This window comes from Lathamus discolor, chromosome 16, assembly GCF_037157495.1.
Source record: "Lathamus discolor isolate bLatDis1 chromosome 16, bLatDis1.hap1, whole genome shotgun sequence".
NCBI classification, from domain to species: domain Eukaryota; kingdom Metazoa; phylum Chordata; class Aves; order Psittaciformes; family Psittacidae; genus Lathamus; species Lathamus discolor.
The window spans coordinates 5958296-5977012 of record NC_088899.1 but is presented as its reverse complement, the minus strand read 5'-3'; the positions used below and the strand labels follow the sequence as shown (position 1 = coordinate 5977012).

General features: G+C 51.8%; 1 protein-coding gene across 1 annotated transcript; it reads right to left on the bottom strand.

Annotated features, from left to right (window-relative positions):
- Positions 1–1927: 1927 nt before the first annotated feature.
- On the bottom strand, positions 1928–17955 carry VWA1 (von Willebrand factor A domain containing 1). The gene is made up of 6 exons (XM_065696506.1): positions 17794–17955; positions 11356–11919; positions 6822–7100; positions 5783–6055; positions 4829–5098; positions 1928–4191 (listed from the first exon to the last, which is right to left on the bottom strand). Exons 1-6 carry the CDS (start codon positions 17864–17866, stop codon positions 4151–4153), a joined length of 1500 nt encoding a protein of 499 aa, XP_065552578.1. The 5' UTR covers positions 17867–17955; the 3' UTR covers positions 1928–4150.
- Positions 17956–18717: the final 762 nt, after the last annotated feature.

Below are 18717 nucleotides of genomic sequence, written 5' to 3'. Positions count from 1 at the left end.
CAACGGGCGCGCTGTGGCGTTGCTAAGGGTGGTGAAACGGACACGGGGCTGCGGCTGCGATGGCGGAAACAACGGGAAAACACCCAAATAATGGGGAAATACCCAAATAATGGGGCAATACAGGAGAAAGGAAGAGATGGAGCCGTAAAAGTCACGGCTCTAAAGCTCGTGTGTGAGATCCTGCGGCCCGAGATGGTGTAAAACATAGAACACAGCCCTGAGTGTGCTCGGCAGTGAGACACGGGCCAGGACAGTCAGGCGAGTGTCTGCCTTTAAATGTTCGTATTCCTTCCTAAATGTCCCTCAGAGAGTTCCTGCAGAATGCTTGGTGTTTATATCTGACTTATTATTGATAATAATATTGTCATAATTTACTGCCGGTGACCCAGGAGGCTCTTTTCTTGCCCCAAGTATATAAATAATAAATAAATCAGTGCTGTTTCTTGCTCTAAATATATATATATGTGTCTCTACATGTATCTTTATACATATGTGTATATATGTATATATACACACATATATACACACATGTATATGTATATATACATATATACACATATATATGCATATATACATATATACACACATGTGTATGCATATATACATATATACACACATGTATATGCATATATACATATATATATGTGTGTGTGTATATATATATATGTAAATAAATGACTCAGCAATTCCATACTGCCACATTTACCAATGCAGTGGCAGAAGCAGTCGATGGCCGCTACAGGCCTGTTCCTCACAATTCAATCATATTTTACCTGCGGTTTTCTCATTTCCATCTTTAGTTTCTCACCTTGGGTCAACGCGTGGGTATTGAATGGTTCGTAACGATTTGATGGCAGCACTGCAAAGTGCAAAAGGAAAACCAAGCACTAAACCACTGACAATTTGCCCTTGCGGGCTATTTATGAGCCCATTTTGCTGTCTAAGATCAGGCCCCCCTCTCAGCTTGTGCAGTCAGCACCAGTTCTGGATTGGGGCAATCTTTTCCTTCACCTTTCCTGTGTGATAAAGACATTCCCTGAGCTTCCACACCTTCGAGGTGCCCGCTGGCTTCTATTTCCTAGCGAAGCTGTCGGAGTTAAGGCAGTTTGTAGCAGGCAGGTATCCATTGCAGTCAATTAAACACCAAACACAGATAGAACCTTCCTCACATTGCTGTGAGCAATCAGCTCGTGCATCTGAACTGCAGCTGTGCTTGTACAGTACAGTGCAAGTACAGTCGTCCACACACATTAGAACCGAGCTCCGCCTGGGAGCCGCGATGGGTTGTGCTCTCACCCTATATAGGTGTTTGGGTGTCATACCCATGCTATCAGTAGTGCTCTCACCCTATATAAGTGTTTGGGTGTCATACCCATGCTATCGGTAGTGCTCTCACCCTATATAGGTGTTTGGGTGTCATACCCATGCTATCAGTAGTGCTCTCACCCTATATAAGTGTTTGGGTGTCATACCCATGCTATCGGTAGTGCTCTCACCCTATATAGGTGTTTGGGTGTCATACCCATGCTATCAGTAGTGCTCTCACCCTATATAGGTGTTTGGGTGTCATACCCATGCTATCAGTACAGAGATGCTCAAATAGCCCTAGAAATCATTAAGCTTAAATTAAAACAAAGTTAATTTAACTCACTTGTCCCCCTTCAATGTTCATGTTCACGCGTACCGCCAGTTCTGCCAAGATTTAAGGGGTATTTACTCTTTGGCTCCTTATTACTGAAGCTGAGACATCGAGACTGATATATTCCTACTTAGATATTTGACACCTTTATTCGGGGGAGTTCTGTGTAAAGCAGACTGTGAAATCCTGGGAGGAATGTTTTCCAGTGAGGAATACTTCTCATTAGAACACAATTGCTCAACAGGCTTGCCCTTGTTGCCATCAAGAACAAAGTTATCGTTCGGTAGCTCTTGTACTTTATATTTAATTGTCTTCAAAATGATGCATTACAATTGGGCGGATGACACGTTAATGCACGAGTAAACTACGCAGGGAGCTGTGCAGAATTACTTTGTCCTACAGCAAGAATGAACAGGATTATCTTATTGCATGAGTGATTCCAGAGCCTTTATCTTCCCCTCGACACGGGCTCCACACACATTAATCAGTCGCAAACACGCATACCAAAGGAGAACACAAATCATGGCAAATCTTCTTACCGAGTTAATGAATGACTTGCTTCCCTCCTATCCCTTCCTCCTCTACAAGAAGGCAGCCCTAGCAAAAGCTCCATAAACCTACACGTGATGAATTCAGCGCTCAGGAGACAAGGTCCTCACGGCTTGCAAAGGAGCTGCTTTAAGAAGTCCATAAGCAGAGCCAGCAGAGGGTTTGCAGGATGGAGACACGCTGTGTGTGGGCTCTCCAACATACAGCGCAGCTTAAAAACACAGTTCTATGCGTAGGACAAATACACAATAGAGTTAACATGGAGCAAGCATTGCTGAGGGAAGGTGTTCCCACTGATGTGGGGCTTGTTAGCAGAACTATGTACATGTCTTTACAGCCCTAAGCCCTCAGTTTTGGAACTATGCTGATCCAATGGCTTTGTTACTAGGTATGAAAATTGTCCTTTCTTTCCCCAACTCCCCTTTGCAAAGAGTAGCTTCATGACAACAAATTTGAGCCAGGGGCCAAAGGGGAAGAATGAGATTTACTCTTCTCCCCTAAAATCCCTGTTTTTAAGTATAGCTCAAGCTTAGCAGTGAGTGGAAGCCCAGAAAAAGACACTAATGGTGTGCTCTGTGTTTTCAGAGGCTAGAGCTTGGAATGATAGCACTGGGTACTTACTGTCCATACTTAGGCTAATTAACCTCCACATAGCTGCTCTGGTAGCAGGACTTGCATCCAGTTTGATTAAACTAGTTGCAGATACACCGCAGTAATGCAGCGGTCATGATCCAGGCAGCCCTGCACTGTGGCTGGGAGGTGTGTATCTGAGTGAGAAGCAAAACTGCCTCCTGTAGATGCTCTTGCTCTCTGGCTTTTCTTGACTCTCTGCTGCTCAATGAACTCAGCTGAAGACCAAGAGCTCTAGAGTGGAATAACCTGCAGGGGAGGCAAATTCCCGAGGTCTGGAGTTTCCTGCTCCCAGACTGACAGCAGACCCCAAGACAAAGGACTTGGGGAATTCGAACCTTTCACAGTCCCTCTGGGATCTGTATATCATTCCAGCCGATGAACCTAATACCAGTGCCATAGGGGGAAGTGGAACAGCGTTTATGAGACTCAAGAGCTCAGCAGGCAGTGCGTGAGCAAACTTCTCTGCTGGAGCCCCCTGACAGTGCTCAGCCACCCCAGCATAGCCTTGCCGTTCTGTTTGGCTGAGCTCACTGAGCTCTGCCATAAACCAAAGCCCAGCTGGGAACCCTGAACTGTCCTGGCACTCTATAAGAGGCAGGATGGTTTTTATGGTGTCTCCTCCATATCCCGGCCAAAGGCCAAGTGTGTTAACAACCGCTTTTCCTCCTCTTCCCAGAAATCCTGGTGGCTCTGACCCAATCTCCTCTGCATACTGTACATTTCTTTTCTCTTACTCCTCTTCCTCCTAATGCTTTTCCCTTCCATGCTATACTTTTGGGAGGCCTCATTTGAGCTACCTGTGCGGTCCAGTGGACAAGTTGAAGGGAAGCTGCTCTTTGTCAAGTTTCAGCTTCAAGGGCAGTTGACAGCAGGAATTGATTTGGCCATGTGTCACCTTTCTGAGGGCAGCTGCCTGCAGGGAAAGGGCCAGGCAGAAGCAGCCTGGTGTGAACGTGTTCCTAAGCTGCAGGAATAAAACGGCATCAACATTTAATAAATAGAGCATAGGCAGGAAGCAAGCGGGAGGGAGGATTCAGCACTTGCCCTTTGGTTTGTTATTGGTCAGGCATTGATATAGAAGAGGGTACAGATTTGGGATCTGTTGGTCGGATCGGCTGTTCCTTCCAGCCAAACCAAACCTTTAAGCTTTGGGAGCACTCGGCTTAGGCCAGCCTTGAGGCTTGACAACCAGGACACCTCAATGGACAGCGCAGGCTGGGAGACGATCTGGGAGCTTTCCAGCCTCCTTCCTGACCCCTCCTTTTTGTCCAAGTCTTTGTCCAAGCAGGAGTCCTTGCTCTGCTGGGAATCAGTTCGTTCCAGGTACTGTCACGCTTGCTGTCTGTGCTTATATCCTTGGGCCTCTGTAGCTGGAGAGAACACAAGAAATATAATGTCAGCTTTATCCATGCATTCTCCAACTGCGACTGGGTCACAGACCTCATCCCTGTGGTCATCATCACCACTCCAGCCACTTGCTGGGGAAAAGACTGTGCTCCTGCACTGTCACACAGCATTCGAGTTCTTACTTCACTTCAGCCTGTCGAGAATCCCTTCGTGTTTCATGACAGTAAGTGGCTTCTGGGCAGTGGGAGGAAGAAAGATGTGCTGTGCCTTAGTAGCTGTGTTCAATAGCGGCTAGTCCCTGCCACGTTGAAAAGTGAAGGGCAGCCAAGAGTTGAAGCGACTTTTAAACAGCACTTCCAATGCCCATGCCAGCTTTTAGCAGTCCTCCTTATCCCAAAGGAAAAGCAGCACTGCCTCCACCGCACCCCTTTTCTCCTGCGTGCAGATATAATGCCACTAGGAGGAGCATTGCTCTCAAGCATGGGGGCCAGACCCGGCTTTGGGCAGTCCCTTTGGGCCGGCAGCTGTGATGAAGCCCTGTTGGCAAGGTAGCACAGAGAACTGCAGCGACGGGGGCCCCTCTGTGCAGCACTTCAGTGCCCTTCAATGCCCTTTCCCTTGGCTAAAGTGCCCCAGGAGCGCGCCTTGCCCCCAGCTCACCTGGCTGCATGCGCACCGTGCGGCACAGCCCTTTGCCTGCCCGGCCCTTGTACATGGGCTTCACGCACACTCGGTTGGCGGTGCCCGCGGGCAGGTCCGTGAGCAGCACGCTGTGGATCCGGGCTGACACGCTGATGACAGACGAAGGGCCCGCTTGCCGCCGGCATCTCACCCTGTAACCCAGGACATTCCCATCGGCGGAGTCCCAGGAGGCTTTCAGGGTGTTGGGGCCCATGTCTTCAAAGCGAAGGTGCCTCACTGTGGAGCCCTCTGGAGACAAAGGATTCATGTTACTGGGGCTGTTTGTATGGAGTGATGCTCACTGCCCGACTCCTTGCTCCTCCTGAGGAGAGCAGCCAGCCTGGTCTTTGCAGTAGACAATAGCTCATTCCTCCTTAACTTTGCCCTGGTACCAGCATGAAATGCTTTTGGTGGCACTGTTAGGCACAGGCTGGCCACCTCCCAAGCCTTCAGCTCCTCACTCTTGAGACCTGAGAAGAGCTGGGTTTTACCTCCTGCAATACCTTTACAGGAACCCCTTCAGAGCAGAAGCTTCTGCTGGTGAAATGGCCACCCCTTTGATGCTCAATCACACCAAAGAGCAGACACTGAGGGGAAAAGAACACGGAAAGCTGCCTTTTTGTCCTTAGGAAGATTCAGGAACCTCCAAATCTGTTCTGGTTGTGACTACACCAGCAGCTTGGCAGCATGCGCCCTGTCATAGCAGTCATATTGGGCATGTCTCCTTTTGTTTCAGCCCTATGCCTTATACATCTGCTACATTCTAATGGCGTATCATGTGCTGCTCATCGGAAAGCTGCAGCTTTCCCTTTCCCTTGGGCTGAGTTCTCTGGCTTCACCTGAAGGCAAATGATCTGCATGAAGGAACGGGGATTTCAGAGGAGACCCCTTGTGCCCATATAGTTCCCTCTCAGCCCCGTGCTGCTGCCTCACCTTCCTGGGTGCATGCTTTGGCTGACAGGGATCTCTCCTTTCCCGACCTGTAGATCGCAGTCACTGTCACCAGGTAGGTCGTGTTGGCTGCCAGGTTCTCCACCATGGTGCCATTGTGCTCAGCACCCACCTCCAGCAGCTGCACCGAGTTCCCAGGCAATGGTCCATACAGCACCTGGTAGCTGACCACACTGTCCAGGGTAGGAGCCCAGCTCACACGGAAGCTGTGCGGCCCAGACTCTGAGATGAAAACCTGAGCAGGGCTTATTTCCTCTGAAAGCAATGGGTAAGGATGTGAATGAGTAGGCAATTCAAGGCATAAGAACACTGGTTGCTACCTAGCGTAAATCCAAGTTACTCTCCTGGCCCAAATGACTGCATGGAGTCTGCACAGAGGGGCTCGATTCTGCTCCAAGTATTCCCCCTTCCCTCTTGCACAGGGATTCCCCATCAGTGGACACACCTGCAGCCTCAGGTAGGAGACAGGCATCTCCTTGTGCCCACAGCAGCTGCTCAAGCCACAAGAGTCAAACTTCCCCTTTGGCAGCAACCCACACAAGGCAGCATTGCTTCTGCCTCACCAGCATGTCGGGGTAGTGAGTACATGCACCAGCCTGTGCTTTACCCCAGTGCGCTCTCCACTTGATGAATACTTACAAGTTGAAGCTCCTGCCTTCTTTGCCCAGGGCAACAGGCTCTGCTTTACTCTAGATTCATACATTAAGGTTGGAAGGGTTGGATCTTATGATCATCAGACCTGATCCCCTGTTCTGGACAGTCCAGAACATCTCTAAGTAAAAATCTGCTAGCTGAGCATCAGCATAAAGCAGCCTTTATGTTCTGTCCTGACCACAACCATCTGCCTCCTTCAATCCGACCATGAGGCTGTGGGATGCAGACCAAGGGCTGTCCCAGTTGCTTTATATATATAGATGTATTTATACATATATATTTTTATATATATATATATACATATATATATATATGAGGCTCAGCACAGAGGAGACTTCCCCCTTGGTCACAACTGTGCACGTTTTACCTGCCAGGGTAGTAACCCTTGTTGTCTGTGGAGGGAAGTAGTGGATGTTGGATTCAGGAATGAGTGCCACCTCGTACGCAGTTTCTGGTGCAAGGTTGCTTAGCATGAAGCTAGTGTGAGCCCCAGACACTTGATTTGCCCTCTTCCTTGCTAGATCATCTACTGGGGCATACTCCAGGGTGTAGTAGCCGGTTTCTTGGGAGAGGAGTTTGGGCCACACCAGGCGGAAGCTGCTTGAGGTGATATCTACTGCATGGAGCCGATTTGCTTGGATAACGTCTGGAAGAGAAAGAGAGGCAAGAAATCACTGCTGACATTAACAGCAGAACACAGCACATCTAAAACACAGGTCCTTCTGGAGGGAAGGCGCAGCCTCCGGCACCACTGGATCACAGCTGGACTCTCCTTGGTGTAGCCGAGCCTCTTCATAGCAACCCAGTCACTGCACAGAGCTCGCAAGGGAAATCCGTGCCCCAGCTGCCACGGGGCGGCCTTTGGCTAAATCCTGCTCAGATGTGTCTGCACAACAGGAGCACGCACGCTGCCTGCTGGGCATCTCCAGCCTCAAAGCAGTTTGCCACAAGCCTCCAAGCTGCTCTCTACAGCCCCACCTTTCTCTCCCTGCCTGTACGCAGTGGCCAGGAAGAAGGGGCAGGGGTTGGGCACGGTCCAGCTGCATTCATCTCGCCTGCAGTCGCTCCCGGCAGTGTTCCACAGAGCCCCATTGTTCTGGGACATTCAGTGTTCAGAGCTGCTCTTGCGCTATCTCACCTCTCCCCCCCTGCACCCAGGCTTGTGCTACCTCTGAGCTCCAGCCCCCAAGTACAGACAGCAACAGCTCTTCCGATGCTCCGCAGCTCCCCAGCTTCCTCTGCCACTTGACCCTCCTGACACACGTGAGCCCATCTCGGACAGAATTCCACTATTCCCTGGTCTTCCAGAGGGACAAACACACAGGAGGCTGTTTCTGGCTCCAGGGAAGTGGCGTATGAAGACAAAGATGCTCTTTTTCCTTTCTTTAAGATGCTTTAAAGCACCCTGAGCCTTAAAGAAGCGCATTTGCTCTGCACAGCCTCACTCCTGAAACATTATGATAGTCCCAAGCTTAAATACTTCACAGAGTACTCTAAATAGCTGTCACTCACAGAGTAAAGGAAGGCACAAAAGTCTTCCCAGACCTGCAAGAGAACAAGGGTTATCCCAGCACTCCCAGCCTTGTCCTGGAGCAGATCATCTCTCCTCCTCCAAGTCCCTGCCAGCTTCCCTGTACCAAACAGAGCAGCCTCACTTTTTCCTCTGAGCTGTTCCTTGGCTCTCCCAGGCAGGCAGGAACATTCCCCCTTCTCCTGCCTGCTCCCAGCCAGCCCCACTCCACCCAGGGAGAGCTTGGAGGAGGCAGCACCAAGGGGCCTGGGGTACTGCACCCCTCTCTGAGCCCCACAGCCACCAGTGGCCAAGCCGCAGAGGCACAGGGAGCAGAGCAAAGGCCTCAGCATCACAAGTCCTGCCAAAAGCTCCTGGAATGGGAATGAGGGAGTTTGGAGGCAGGGAATAACTGAGGCAGATTAAAGGGACACGGTGCGGCACCCAAGGGATGTGCAGCAGGAAGCCCACAACATAGCTCCATAGTCATTGCCAGAGAGTGGATGCCTTGAGCATGTAAACAGAGCAATAAACCCTAGAAAATAGATGCTCGTGGTGTGCTTCACAGCACCTCCTCATTCCCAGAGGGAAGCAGCAAGTTCATCTCTTGTAATAGACAGTCCCTTCCCAACAGTATTCAGAGACAGCCTGTGACACATTTGCCTTCTACCTTCTTGGTGACTTGAAGCACCAGTTTGAAGCCACATGAAGTAGGAATGCTGCTGCTTTCATGGTGAGTGTAATGGAGCCAGGCAGCAGAGGAGCCTGTTCCAGCTCCGGGGACATGATTCCCTCTTGCAGAAGCTTCAGCTAGAAACTGGGACAAATCACACCACTTCCTTGCTCTACGTCCATGCTTTAACATGGACAGGATCAAGGTTCTGATTCGGGGGGGTGGGGTGGATCACACTTCCCCATTACCAGGGTGGACATTCAAGGTCTGAGATTGCTCCCTGTAGTCACCCGCTTATGCTCTGCTCTAAGTGAGAATGTCAGAGGGTCGAGGCTCAGAGCCTTCACTGCAGCAGAAGCTATGCAGGACCCTGGTTCAGGTCAGGAATGTGTTGCCTTGGATAGGGATGGGAAGTGGCTGAAGTTTTGTGACTGCTCCCAGGTAGGCTCCTGCAGAACTTGGCTCAAAGATGGTGCCAAAGGACGGAACAAGTCAGCAGTTGTTAATTCAACAAGTGGATGCTAGCACAGACCCTGATGTCAGCTCCAAGGAATGCCTTGGGTTTACAGTGTTTGAAGGTCCTTCCCAAGAAGCCTGGGATCATTGTGTTGGAATATCTATGGAGCAGGCATGAAACACTGTTCCTGGATAGGAGGCGGAGGGAGGAGAGCAACTCTTGGCAAAGCTTGTCTGTGCATTACAAAAGGCTTTTCAACAGTAGCAAGAGATGAGGACAAGATAGCAGCGAAATAAAACCAGTCTGGGCCATTCCAGAGTTGGAAAGACCTAATGTCTGCCTGCTAAGGATCCTGGCTATCCCTGCTATCCCAGGGGCCAGAAGCAGGAAGGGAGTGATGGGGGCTGCCTCCTCCAGGAAGAGAAGAGTGGACACATGGGGCTTTATTCAGGCTAACTCAGGGGATGCTACCAGAGTCTGATGTTACCAAAATCCAGGCACCAGCCTCTGGATTCATGTGGGAATCTCTCCTCCCATTCAACTCCTAGACTAGTGACTTCTAGACCTGGTGGATGCACAGAATAGTGCCCTTGGACACAGCAGGGTGTTTATTACCTCTGCAGATCTTCAAGTCAACCTTGTGCTGCAAGGATGTGCAGGTGACTTCTCATTTTGGGATGCTCTTTTCCACCCCCTGGCCTCAGGATGCACCAGAAGCTAAAACAGCCACTTGAAACAAAGCATCTGGGGTTGTGTGGTGTCCGGTCCAGTGGCTAGTGCTGCCCTATGCTCACAGAGGGGAGATGTGGGTGGATGGAGAACATAGTCCCTGTCTGTGATTTGTTAAGTGATCACTGGAAATAGGAATGGCTCCATACAGAGGGTTTGTGGAAAGGGTTACTTGGACGCTCCAAAGCCAGCTCTAAGCAGCTCCCATAGAAGCCAAATGAGGAATTAAAACAGGGTTTCCAATGGAGAGAGAACCTCCAGAAAAAAAGTCAATGGAAAGTCTGCAGAGTCATAGGAACTCAGCTTTCCAAGCAAATCCAGAGGGATCTGGGAGGTAGAGGCAATCACAGGCACTCCCACCGTGCTGGCATTGAGGAGCTGCAAAGAGAACATGCTCTGTGCAGCGCAGCATGCAGATTAGCATGAGGTGCTCCTCTTGGCTTCCTAACGCCTGTCTTCTGGCCTGGATGAGGGCTTTGCGTCTCCTCAGAGCCTTTCCTGGATGCTTTAAAGAGCAGGATTGCTGAGGATCAGCTCTGTTCCTGCTCCCTGCACAGCAACGGCCACAACCACGTTAGCAACACAGAGGTGGTGGTTGGCCTGCTCAGCCTAACAAGTCAGGGCTGGGGTTTCCTTCCAAGGGCTGTGCTGGCCAAGTCAAGCTATAGATCTGGCAGATGTGGAACACGTTCCAACAGGGGAGCTATGGAACAAAACCATTCCCCTCCTACAGTCTTCATGCTGACAGCCAGCACCATCCCTAATTGCTCTCTGTAAGAGAGCAACTGCCAGATACTTGCAGGCAGGAGTCAGACATCTCAGTGTGTGCCAGCCACTGTGCCCACACACAATGGTGTATGTAGGACATCAGATCTATCCCAGACAAGAGTCTGAGGGAGCTGAGAGGACCAAATCCTTCCCAGGCACACGCATCCCATTTTGTGTGTGCATTTGTGACCTCCACCTCCATCAGATGGCTCATAACCAGACAGCACTATAGAGAACACAAATCACCCTGAACGGAAGAATCAAGTTCGAGGGACTTGGGTACCTTGATCCCAGCCTTTGCTCCAGCCTATTCATTGCCTGTTGGGGAAGACTCTGGTTAACAATTAACCTGTGCAGGTGGGGGCATTCCCATGCTGCGCTTGACTCACATGGATGCCTGAACAGTTTCAGTTCAAAGCCTTGTGGGGTTTTAAGGAATCCAGGTAATGCAATGCCTGAGCCTCCTTCCTCTCCTAACAACCGAACAGCGCACTACAAATACAAGTTCGTCTCACCAACAGAAGGGAATTTGTCCCAGTCAGTTATGGGACATTCCAAGAGGAACAGAGATACTTGTCCCAGACCTCCTAAAAGCCATGCTTTATATTTAGACTGTGGACAAAGCACCTCAGTTTGTGAGGGCAGCAGCTGTGGCTCAGGAGGACCACTGGGTTTAGGGGATCGCCTGCTCTGCAGAGCCGGGCATTAACTCCCATTCAGCCGCTCTTCAAGCTCCCATTGACCACAACCCAACCCCACTGTACCTAGGATGGAATCTCGCAGCTCCTTGGTGATGATGGTCAAATCATCCACATCCACAAAGTGCAGGTGCTTCTCCGGAGGCTGGCTGGCAGCAGCAGAGAGCTCCAGGTAGTTCCCTCGTCCCGTGCTGACGATGAACACCGTTACCCCCATGTCCTTCAGGAGCTGCATGGGTTCAGAGATGTCGTCAGTGGAGAAACCATCCGTCACCCAAACCAGTACCTTGGGCACATCAGGCCGGGCACCAGCTTCACCACTGAAGAGCTTCTCCTTGGCATAGGAGAGCGCTTTGCCTGTGTTGGTGTCACCCATGAGCTGCCGAGTGTCCCGGATGGCTTGATGTAGAGACCTGCTGGATTGGTACCGGTCAAAGGGGAACTCCATGGTGGGGGTAGTGCTGATGTGGATGATGCTGGCCTGGACATCTTTGGGGCCAAAAGTGAAAGGTTGCACAAGGTCCCACATGAATTCCTTCACCCTAGAAAACTCATAGTAGGAGACGCTGCCGGAGCTGTCCAGTAAGAAGAGGAGATCCCCCTCCGAGTTGGAAACAGAGGGCTGGGGACCTAGGCAGGAGAGAGCGGGAGGTGTGTCAGTGGAATGATGTGAACAGGCGTCTGCTTGGAAAGCTTGCTCGTCAAGTGCCAAATCTCAGGATTCAGTGGGAATTTTGCTAGGCAGAGACTTCGGGATTTGCTCCCTTTAATTATTATCATTATTTGCATGTAGTGTGAGGGCTCCCGGGCTTTATTCCAGGAGCTTCTCACCCCATCTCCCTGGCACCCTGTTTTCCCTCACTGGGAAGCTTTGCTTAGATTCTAACACTGAAGCATTACCCAGAGGTCTGCCTGTGGTTGCTCACCAGCTGTTCTCTTCACACCTTGGTTTTAAGGTACGTTGCCTATAGAGCTGTAGGAGAGATGCCCTGGACCTCACACTGCGGAGCATACTCCAGGCACTTCCACACCACAGTCGTGCGGGACCTGGAAGCACTGCACAAACCTACCCAGCCTCATGACAGGCTTTTCAGACACAGGTTGTCAAACCACCACACATAAACTGAAAGGCCAGGGCAGTGGAAAGAGGCAGGAGCTGAGGCACAGGAATCAGGGTAGAGTTAAAAGTACAACCCGTGTGTCCTAGATCCTGCTGAATGCCTCTGAGCTCCATCAGCTCGCACCGACACCTCTTGTTACACAACACCCCGCTGCCCCTCCGTGCTTTCTGCTCCAGGCTGGAGATGGCCATGTTCCAGGAGCTGGGAACATTCCTCACCAGCCCAAGCCAGCGGGACAGTGCCCAGTGCCAGGCAGCAGCCTCTGCCATCCCCTGCTGCTGCCCTGGGGCGATGAGCGGCAGCCCCAGAGCCAGCAGCAAACTGCTGGTCCCAAGCAATTGCCAAGGTCAGGAGCGATGTTAGAGCCTAACCCAGCTCCCAGGTTTATCCCATCTGATGGCAGTGGAAGTGCCTGGAACCGAGCTGTGTGTGGAGGAGAATGGGATGATAAAGAAGCTTGATGAGGAAACCTGCTGGCTCTGCTGTCCCGGGAGAGGCAGCTGCTTCTCAGAACTGGCTGCGGCTCGATCCACACAAGCCGGGCAGGAAGCTCCTGATTTATACCACTGGAATGGAGGGACTCCTCCCTACATCACTTGCTAAAAGCCAGGCGAATCGGATGTTTTCCTGCTCTTCTGAATGCACATTGACCTCCACTCCCAGACAGTCTCAGGAGCAGCATCCCAGAGAGGCTCAAGGTGTCTGGGATGGGGCTGCAAGACCCATTTGTGCCGAAGAATGCAGTGTGTCAAGAAGAGCGTGCTTTGAGGGTGTGACCTGGAATCCCACCCCGTTTCACTCATTTTCTTACCATTTCAGTTACTCTCTACATGGGGAGCACACACACACGGGGGACTCCTTCTGCTTCTCTTAGAGCTCGAGAGATTTACGATAGCTGGACTGCCAGTAGTGAATTTGGAACGCTATTCACCACCACCCAGCTTTGGAGGTGCAAGAAGGGAGAACAAGCTTTGGCCTAGAGATTCCTGCCTGCCCTTTTGAGCTCCTCTATCAGCGAAGGGATCAGGACTATGGAGTGGCCAAGCAATGTGGGCTATGGAGCACAGATGGAGCTGGTGCAGCACTCGAGCCATGTGGGAGCCAAACCCACAAGGCAGTAGAGAGCTGTATGGAAAGGCTCCCAAACTGTTGCTAGCTCCAGGGAGACCCCATGCAGACACTGCAGAAAGCCACAGCAAGGCAGGCACAGCGATGGCAATGAGCCTGGCAGAGATGGGCAGGGGTTGCTAAACCCTGTCTGGGGCACTGCTCCAGGCGGCAGATATGAGATGGCAAAGCCAAGAGGAGGGAAAGGACAGGGCAGGGGACAGTGAGGAGGTACAAGGGGTCTGTTACATGTCCTGGCTGCTGGGAAGTGGGACCTGCCATCTACATGGGTTACAGCCAGTTCTGCATGACCCAGCCCAGCTCAGCTCAGCCCTGTGTTACTCTCACACCCAGTAAGCAATCCTCCTTGCCCATAGCAACGTGCAGTTTCACCACCCCATCACATGGACGAGCTGAACCTGTGACTTGCAGGTCCCTGCCACTGGTTCCTGGAGCTCCCTACCTCCTAATGGCATTCCAGCAGGACATAGCAACAAGGGCTTCTGGCTGCATGAAGCAAGTCACGCACATGCAGACATGTCCCTATGCTTTCCCCTCCACTGGAAGTAGTACAAGCCACTTAGTTGGATTTCAAGCCATAAGGAGAGATCTGGGCACCAGGATCGCTGCCTCCCAGGAGGAAATCCCTGTTTCTCCTTGCTGGTTTGAGCAGTGACGCTGGGGTCCCTAATGTTGCACCAAGTGGCTGTGGAGGCTTCTGACCCTGGCAGGGCAGGGAGCAGTGGCCAAAGGACGTTCATTGATCACAACCAGTAAACTGGGTCACAGGCACCAACACCTGGAATTCACCACAAGCAGAAACCCATCACTGCCAGAGCTACCGGTACAGGGGAACATAGGGGTGAAAGCCAGCATGAGGAGGCTCTGGAGGAAAAGCCACTGCTTGACACAGTGTTCTGCCTGGAGGGTAGAAAGCATTGGTTAACAACCAGTTAACAACTGGATAACAACCGGTTAACAACCGGTTAGAAACTGGTTAACAACTGGTTAACAATCTGTTAACAACTGGATAACAACTGGTTAACAACTGGTTAACAACTGGATAACAACTAGTTAGCAACTGGTTAACAACCGGATAACAAACGGTTAACAACTGGCTAACAACTGGTTAGCAACCGGTTAGCAACCGGTTAACAACTGGTTAACAGCAGCAGCAGTTACACTTTCGGGCAGGTATGTGTTCTGGAGCTGAAGGACTGTCTGTGGGTGGAGCAGGAGGCTAATCCTTCATGCAAGCAAATACCACCACACTCACCTCTGCTCACCACGGCCCTGCCTAAGATGGGCCCAAATCCCTCCCGTTTAGGTTTTGTCAGCAGAAAGGATCCATAAAACACCCAGAGAAGGGATCTCACCGCAGCAGGAGTGTGGCAGCGCTCACAGGGAGACCGGCCACGCCACCATTCACGTTTAGCTTTTCAATTCCTCATCTTTCTCCCTGCTCTCTGTCCCCCATCCAACACAAACATGCCAGCCGTGCCAGAGGTGGGGCTGCTGAGGTTTGTTACCAGTAAATCCCTGCATTACGCAAGCAGATGCTGCTTTCAAGCCCTTTCCTTCGCTTTACAGAAGGAAGATGTGTGGAACAGAAGGAAGATGTGCTGCTGGGCAAGAGGACAAGGGCAGATTTCTCACCTGTGGTGAGATGTGGAGAGAAGGAGCATCCATTAGCAGAGGAATAGCCCTACAGAGCTCCTGTCATTGCTGCTGCTGTGCTCCAGTGCAGGGAACAGAGCACATGGCAGGATCCCGTTGTCACCCTCGAGCTGACACGCGAGCAATAGGCACAGATCAGACATGCCGAGAAGTGTTTTGAAGGGAGCAAAATGTCACCATGGAGTCACGGCATTGCCTATTGGAAGGCTTGGCTTTTCCAAGGGAGAAGCAGCTGGTCAGACTTCCCTGACACTGAGATGCTGACAGCAGGCATCCGCTTATAGAGATCCCTGCGCTCTTGGCTGGGGCCTGAGCACACGCCTGACTTCCATAGGGCTTGGAACTCACAGAGCATAAAGGGTCCAACAGCCCAAACCAGATCGCATCCTGTCCTGGTTAACTGTGCTTGAAATTCCCTTTGCCTTCTCTTCTCCCTGCTTGCCCATGCGAGGAAAAGAGTTCTCTCATGAACAGAGGCAGGTTTGGAGGCTGGAGAACACAATCTGTGCTTCCCTGTGGCCCCTTGGGATCACAGTGAGAGGCAGGAGGAGCAAGGCACTGCCTTCTCCAGAAAGAAAGGTATCCCACCATCCGGGAGGTGTTTTACACTGAAACCCACAGCGGGGAGGCCTGTGCCGTGATAAGCAGCTAGATAACCTGCCGTAGTTAGGGAGCTGAGCCCCGCCAAGCAACATATACTGGTGTGACTAAAAGCCCAAGCTGCCTGTGCAGGTTCCAGCTCGTCTGTGCCACAGATTACAGGCTGTATGTTGAGAAATGGCCCTTCAGACAAATTCCTCTGCAGGGAGGAAGCTGTGTTGCCATCTCCTATGATCTTTTCAGGAGTTTTGCTGTCTCTGCTGCCTTATTTAGAGCCTCAGAGTGCTGGAAGTGTGGAATTGTGCCGGGTACTGAGCTGTGCTTCAGAGCTCAGTAAGTGCACGGCCCTCTACGAAGTGCCTATGGATGGGCTGTGCCTGTTTTTCATTTGCTGCACCCACACAGACAGCATCATCCCCATCATTTACTGCTGGTGCTGGTCCAGGGTAACCAGGTAACAACAACTTGAGCTCCATTTATCAAAGCCCAGGCTACCAAATGTTCGTACTTTACACAGATGCAACAGGGATCTGAAGCTGTGATACAGGGTTAATAAATGTACAAGGGGGATCAGCTGGACCTAATAAGGAAAGTAGAACGGATTATGTGCCTTTGCACTAAGTCAGTGGCCACCATCCTGAAAAAGCCGGTCATTCCTGAGCACGTAGAAGCACCACTGGCCCCAGCTTCCTCGCTTGGTCCACTGCAGCTGAGAACAAAGCCACAATCATTCACACTCAGTCAAGACCTTAGGGAACAGCTATGAAGATGCTGCCCTGCCTCTCCAAGAGTTCCTGTCACCGTGTGCCCATGGCACAGCCCCACAGCACCTCCAGGCAAGGGCTGCCATGCCCGGGAGCCCTGCCAGCCCGGCTGTTTGCTCAGGGTGGCTTCAGGGAGCACCCGGCAGGAGCCCAGGAGGCCCCACATCAAAGCCGCTGGGGATGGCCCCTTGCCCACCAGCAGGTTCATTTCCTCTGAGGGTGCTTGGCAGCCTGCAAGCAGTCAGCACATCCATAACACCACACACAGAGCTTTGACCCTGGAGCAAGGCACAATCCCTCTGGAAAGCCTTGGCTCGCTTTTGCACGTGCTCTGAAGGTCCCAGCATTGCTTTTAGCCTGGGCTGGGCAGCGGCCACACACACCCCCACGGCAGCAGAAACGCAGGGCGATAGGAATGACTGCTGCCTGTGGGCTCATTGAGCATCCTGCCAACGCCAGAGGCAACGGCACCGTTCCTGAACCAGTCTGTGTCACCGAGGAACAGAATCCAGCACCCTGTAAGGGGATCTGAGCGATAGACACAGTCTGCTCTGCTCCCAAAAGCAAACCAGACCGTGCCTGAGCTGAGGACCTGCTGTCCAGACAGACCAGGGGTTCCCTTCTGCTTTCACGCTGGATTACATCGCCCAGGTGCAGGGAAAGGCAGATGCAGCCAGCAGTAGCCCTGCAGTCAAAGAACAGAACCTTCTTTTGCTTGTGAGCTCAGTAACTGCATCAGCTCAGCCCCCACTGGGCTGTGTGTTCTGCCCAGTGCCCCAGTGCAGGAACCACAAGTGGGACGTTCATCTCCCCTGTGTCCCTTTCCCCCCCATCAGTTCTGCAGTGCTGACCCACAGCCATTCTCCCTGAACAGCATCCAAAAGAAAGCATTTTAAAGAGGAAATGATGATTGAATGACAGAGATTAGCAACAGACCAACAAGACAGGTATCGGCTCAATCACTGTCTGTACCTCTCTTAACGTGCCTCGGCGCACAGGTAGCAGTGAGGGATGAGGACTTTTACCGTATGGTTGCACTAAAGTGCAAGTTTCTGAATCAGCTTTTTTCTGCTGGAAACAAGCAAGGTAACACACGAGTGCAAGCAGACACCTAAAGCAGCAATACAACTTCAGCTTTTATTCTGAAAAGGCTTAATGAGAAGCTCTTAAGGACCAGGAGGTATTAAAGGTGGGGGGAAGCACTAAGGAACCCCCTTGTCCTTCCAGGCACTCACCTCTCTCAGGTGTGTTCTGTCCCGCAGCCAACTGCAGCCACAGACCAAGAGAAAGCACTGCTTTGGCCAACATAGCAACGTCCGGTCCTGGGCAAACTACCTTAAATCCAAAAGCTCGGCTCTGGGAAGGCAGATGAAAGGCTTCAGATCGGTCATATTACATGCAAGGATCCACCAGATCCCAGGGTGCCACTTGTACGCTGCTCATGCCTCGGGATCCGACTGCTTCTTTATGTGTGTTTGGCCGGGCTGGGGTGGAAGCGCTGGCTCCGGTAGGCAATTTTCCTTCCCCCTCCCCTTTTAAAGTCATAAATCCATCCTGACAGGAATAGCTGGAGGAGAGGCACAAACAGCACCCCCGCTGCTGCTCCTCTCCCCACTGCAGCTTGCCCCAGGAGCGTGGATTCAGCCTGTGTGCAGCTGGGCTGCTCCGAGAAAGAGATCCCTATAGAGAAAACTTGGGCCCTGCAAGACCCTGGCAGCAATCCAGCTACTGGGAGGGAAAAAAGCAGCTCGGAGAAATCCAAAGCTGCTTTGCTCTGGAATGAACTGGAAGAAGGAAAACCACGTATATAGAGGAAAGAAGGAGACAGGCTGCGGAGCGTGCCCTGCCCTGGGAATAGTGGCTAATCCGCAGGGAGGAGGCAGGCTGAGCGCTCCCCAGGTCCTAGCGCTCCCCAGCGTGGGTCCCTGCCCCTGGGCTGCCCCATGGGGCTGAACGCGAGGGGTACAAGCCAACACTGTGTCCCGGGGAGAGCAGGAGGCACCGGGCAGCACGGAGCCTGCAGGAAGCACCCCTTGGGGAGCGTCAGTGCATCCAAAGGGGCATGGAGCAATGTTCTGTTGCAACCGGTGCGTACGGCAGCCTGCTGCGTCCTCACCCCTGCAGTGTGGCATTAAATATACCCCCAAGCCTGACTTCTG

Excerpts from the sequence above, each read along its gene's own strand:
- VWA1 (XM_065696506.1), bottom strand. The coding sequence starts at position 17,866 with ATGTTGGCCAAAGCAGTGCTTTCTCTTGGTCTGTGGCTGCAGTTGGCT. Across the intron at positions 7,101-11,355 it reads GCTGCGAGATTCCATCCTAG|ACGTTATCCAAGCAAATCGG; the intron begins GTACAGTGGGGT and ends TTTCTCTTCCAG. Across the intron at positions 6,056-6,821 it reads AAGGGTTACTACCCTGGCAG|AGGAAATAAGCCCTGCTCAG; the intron begins GTAAAACGTGCA and ends CATTGCTTTCAG.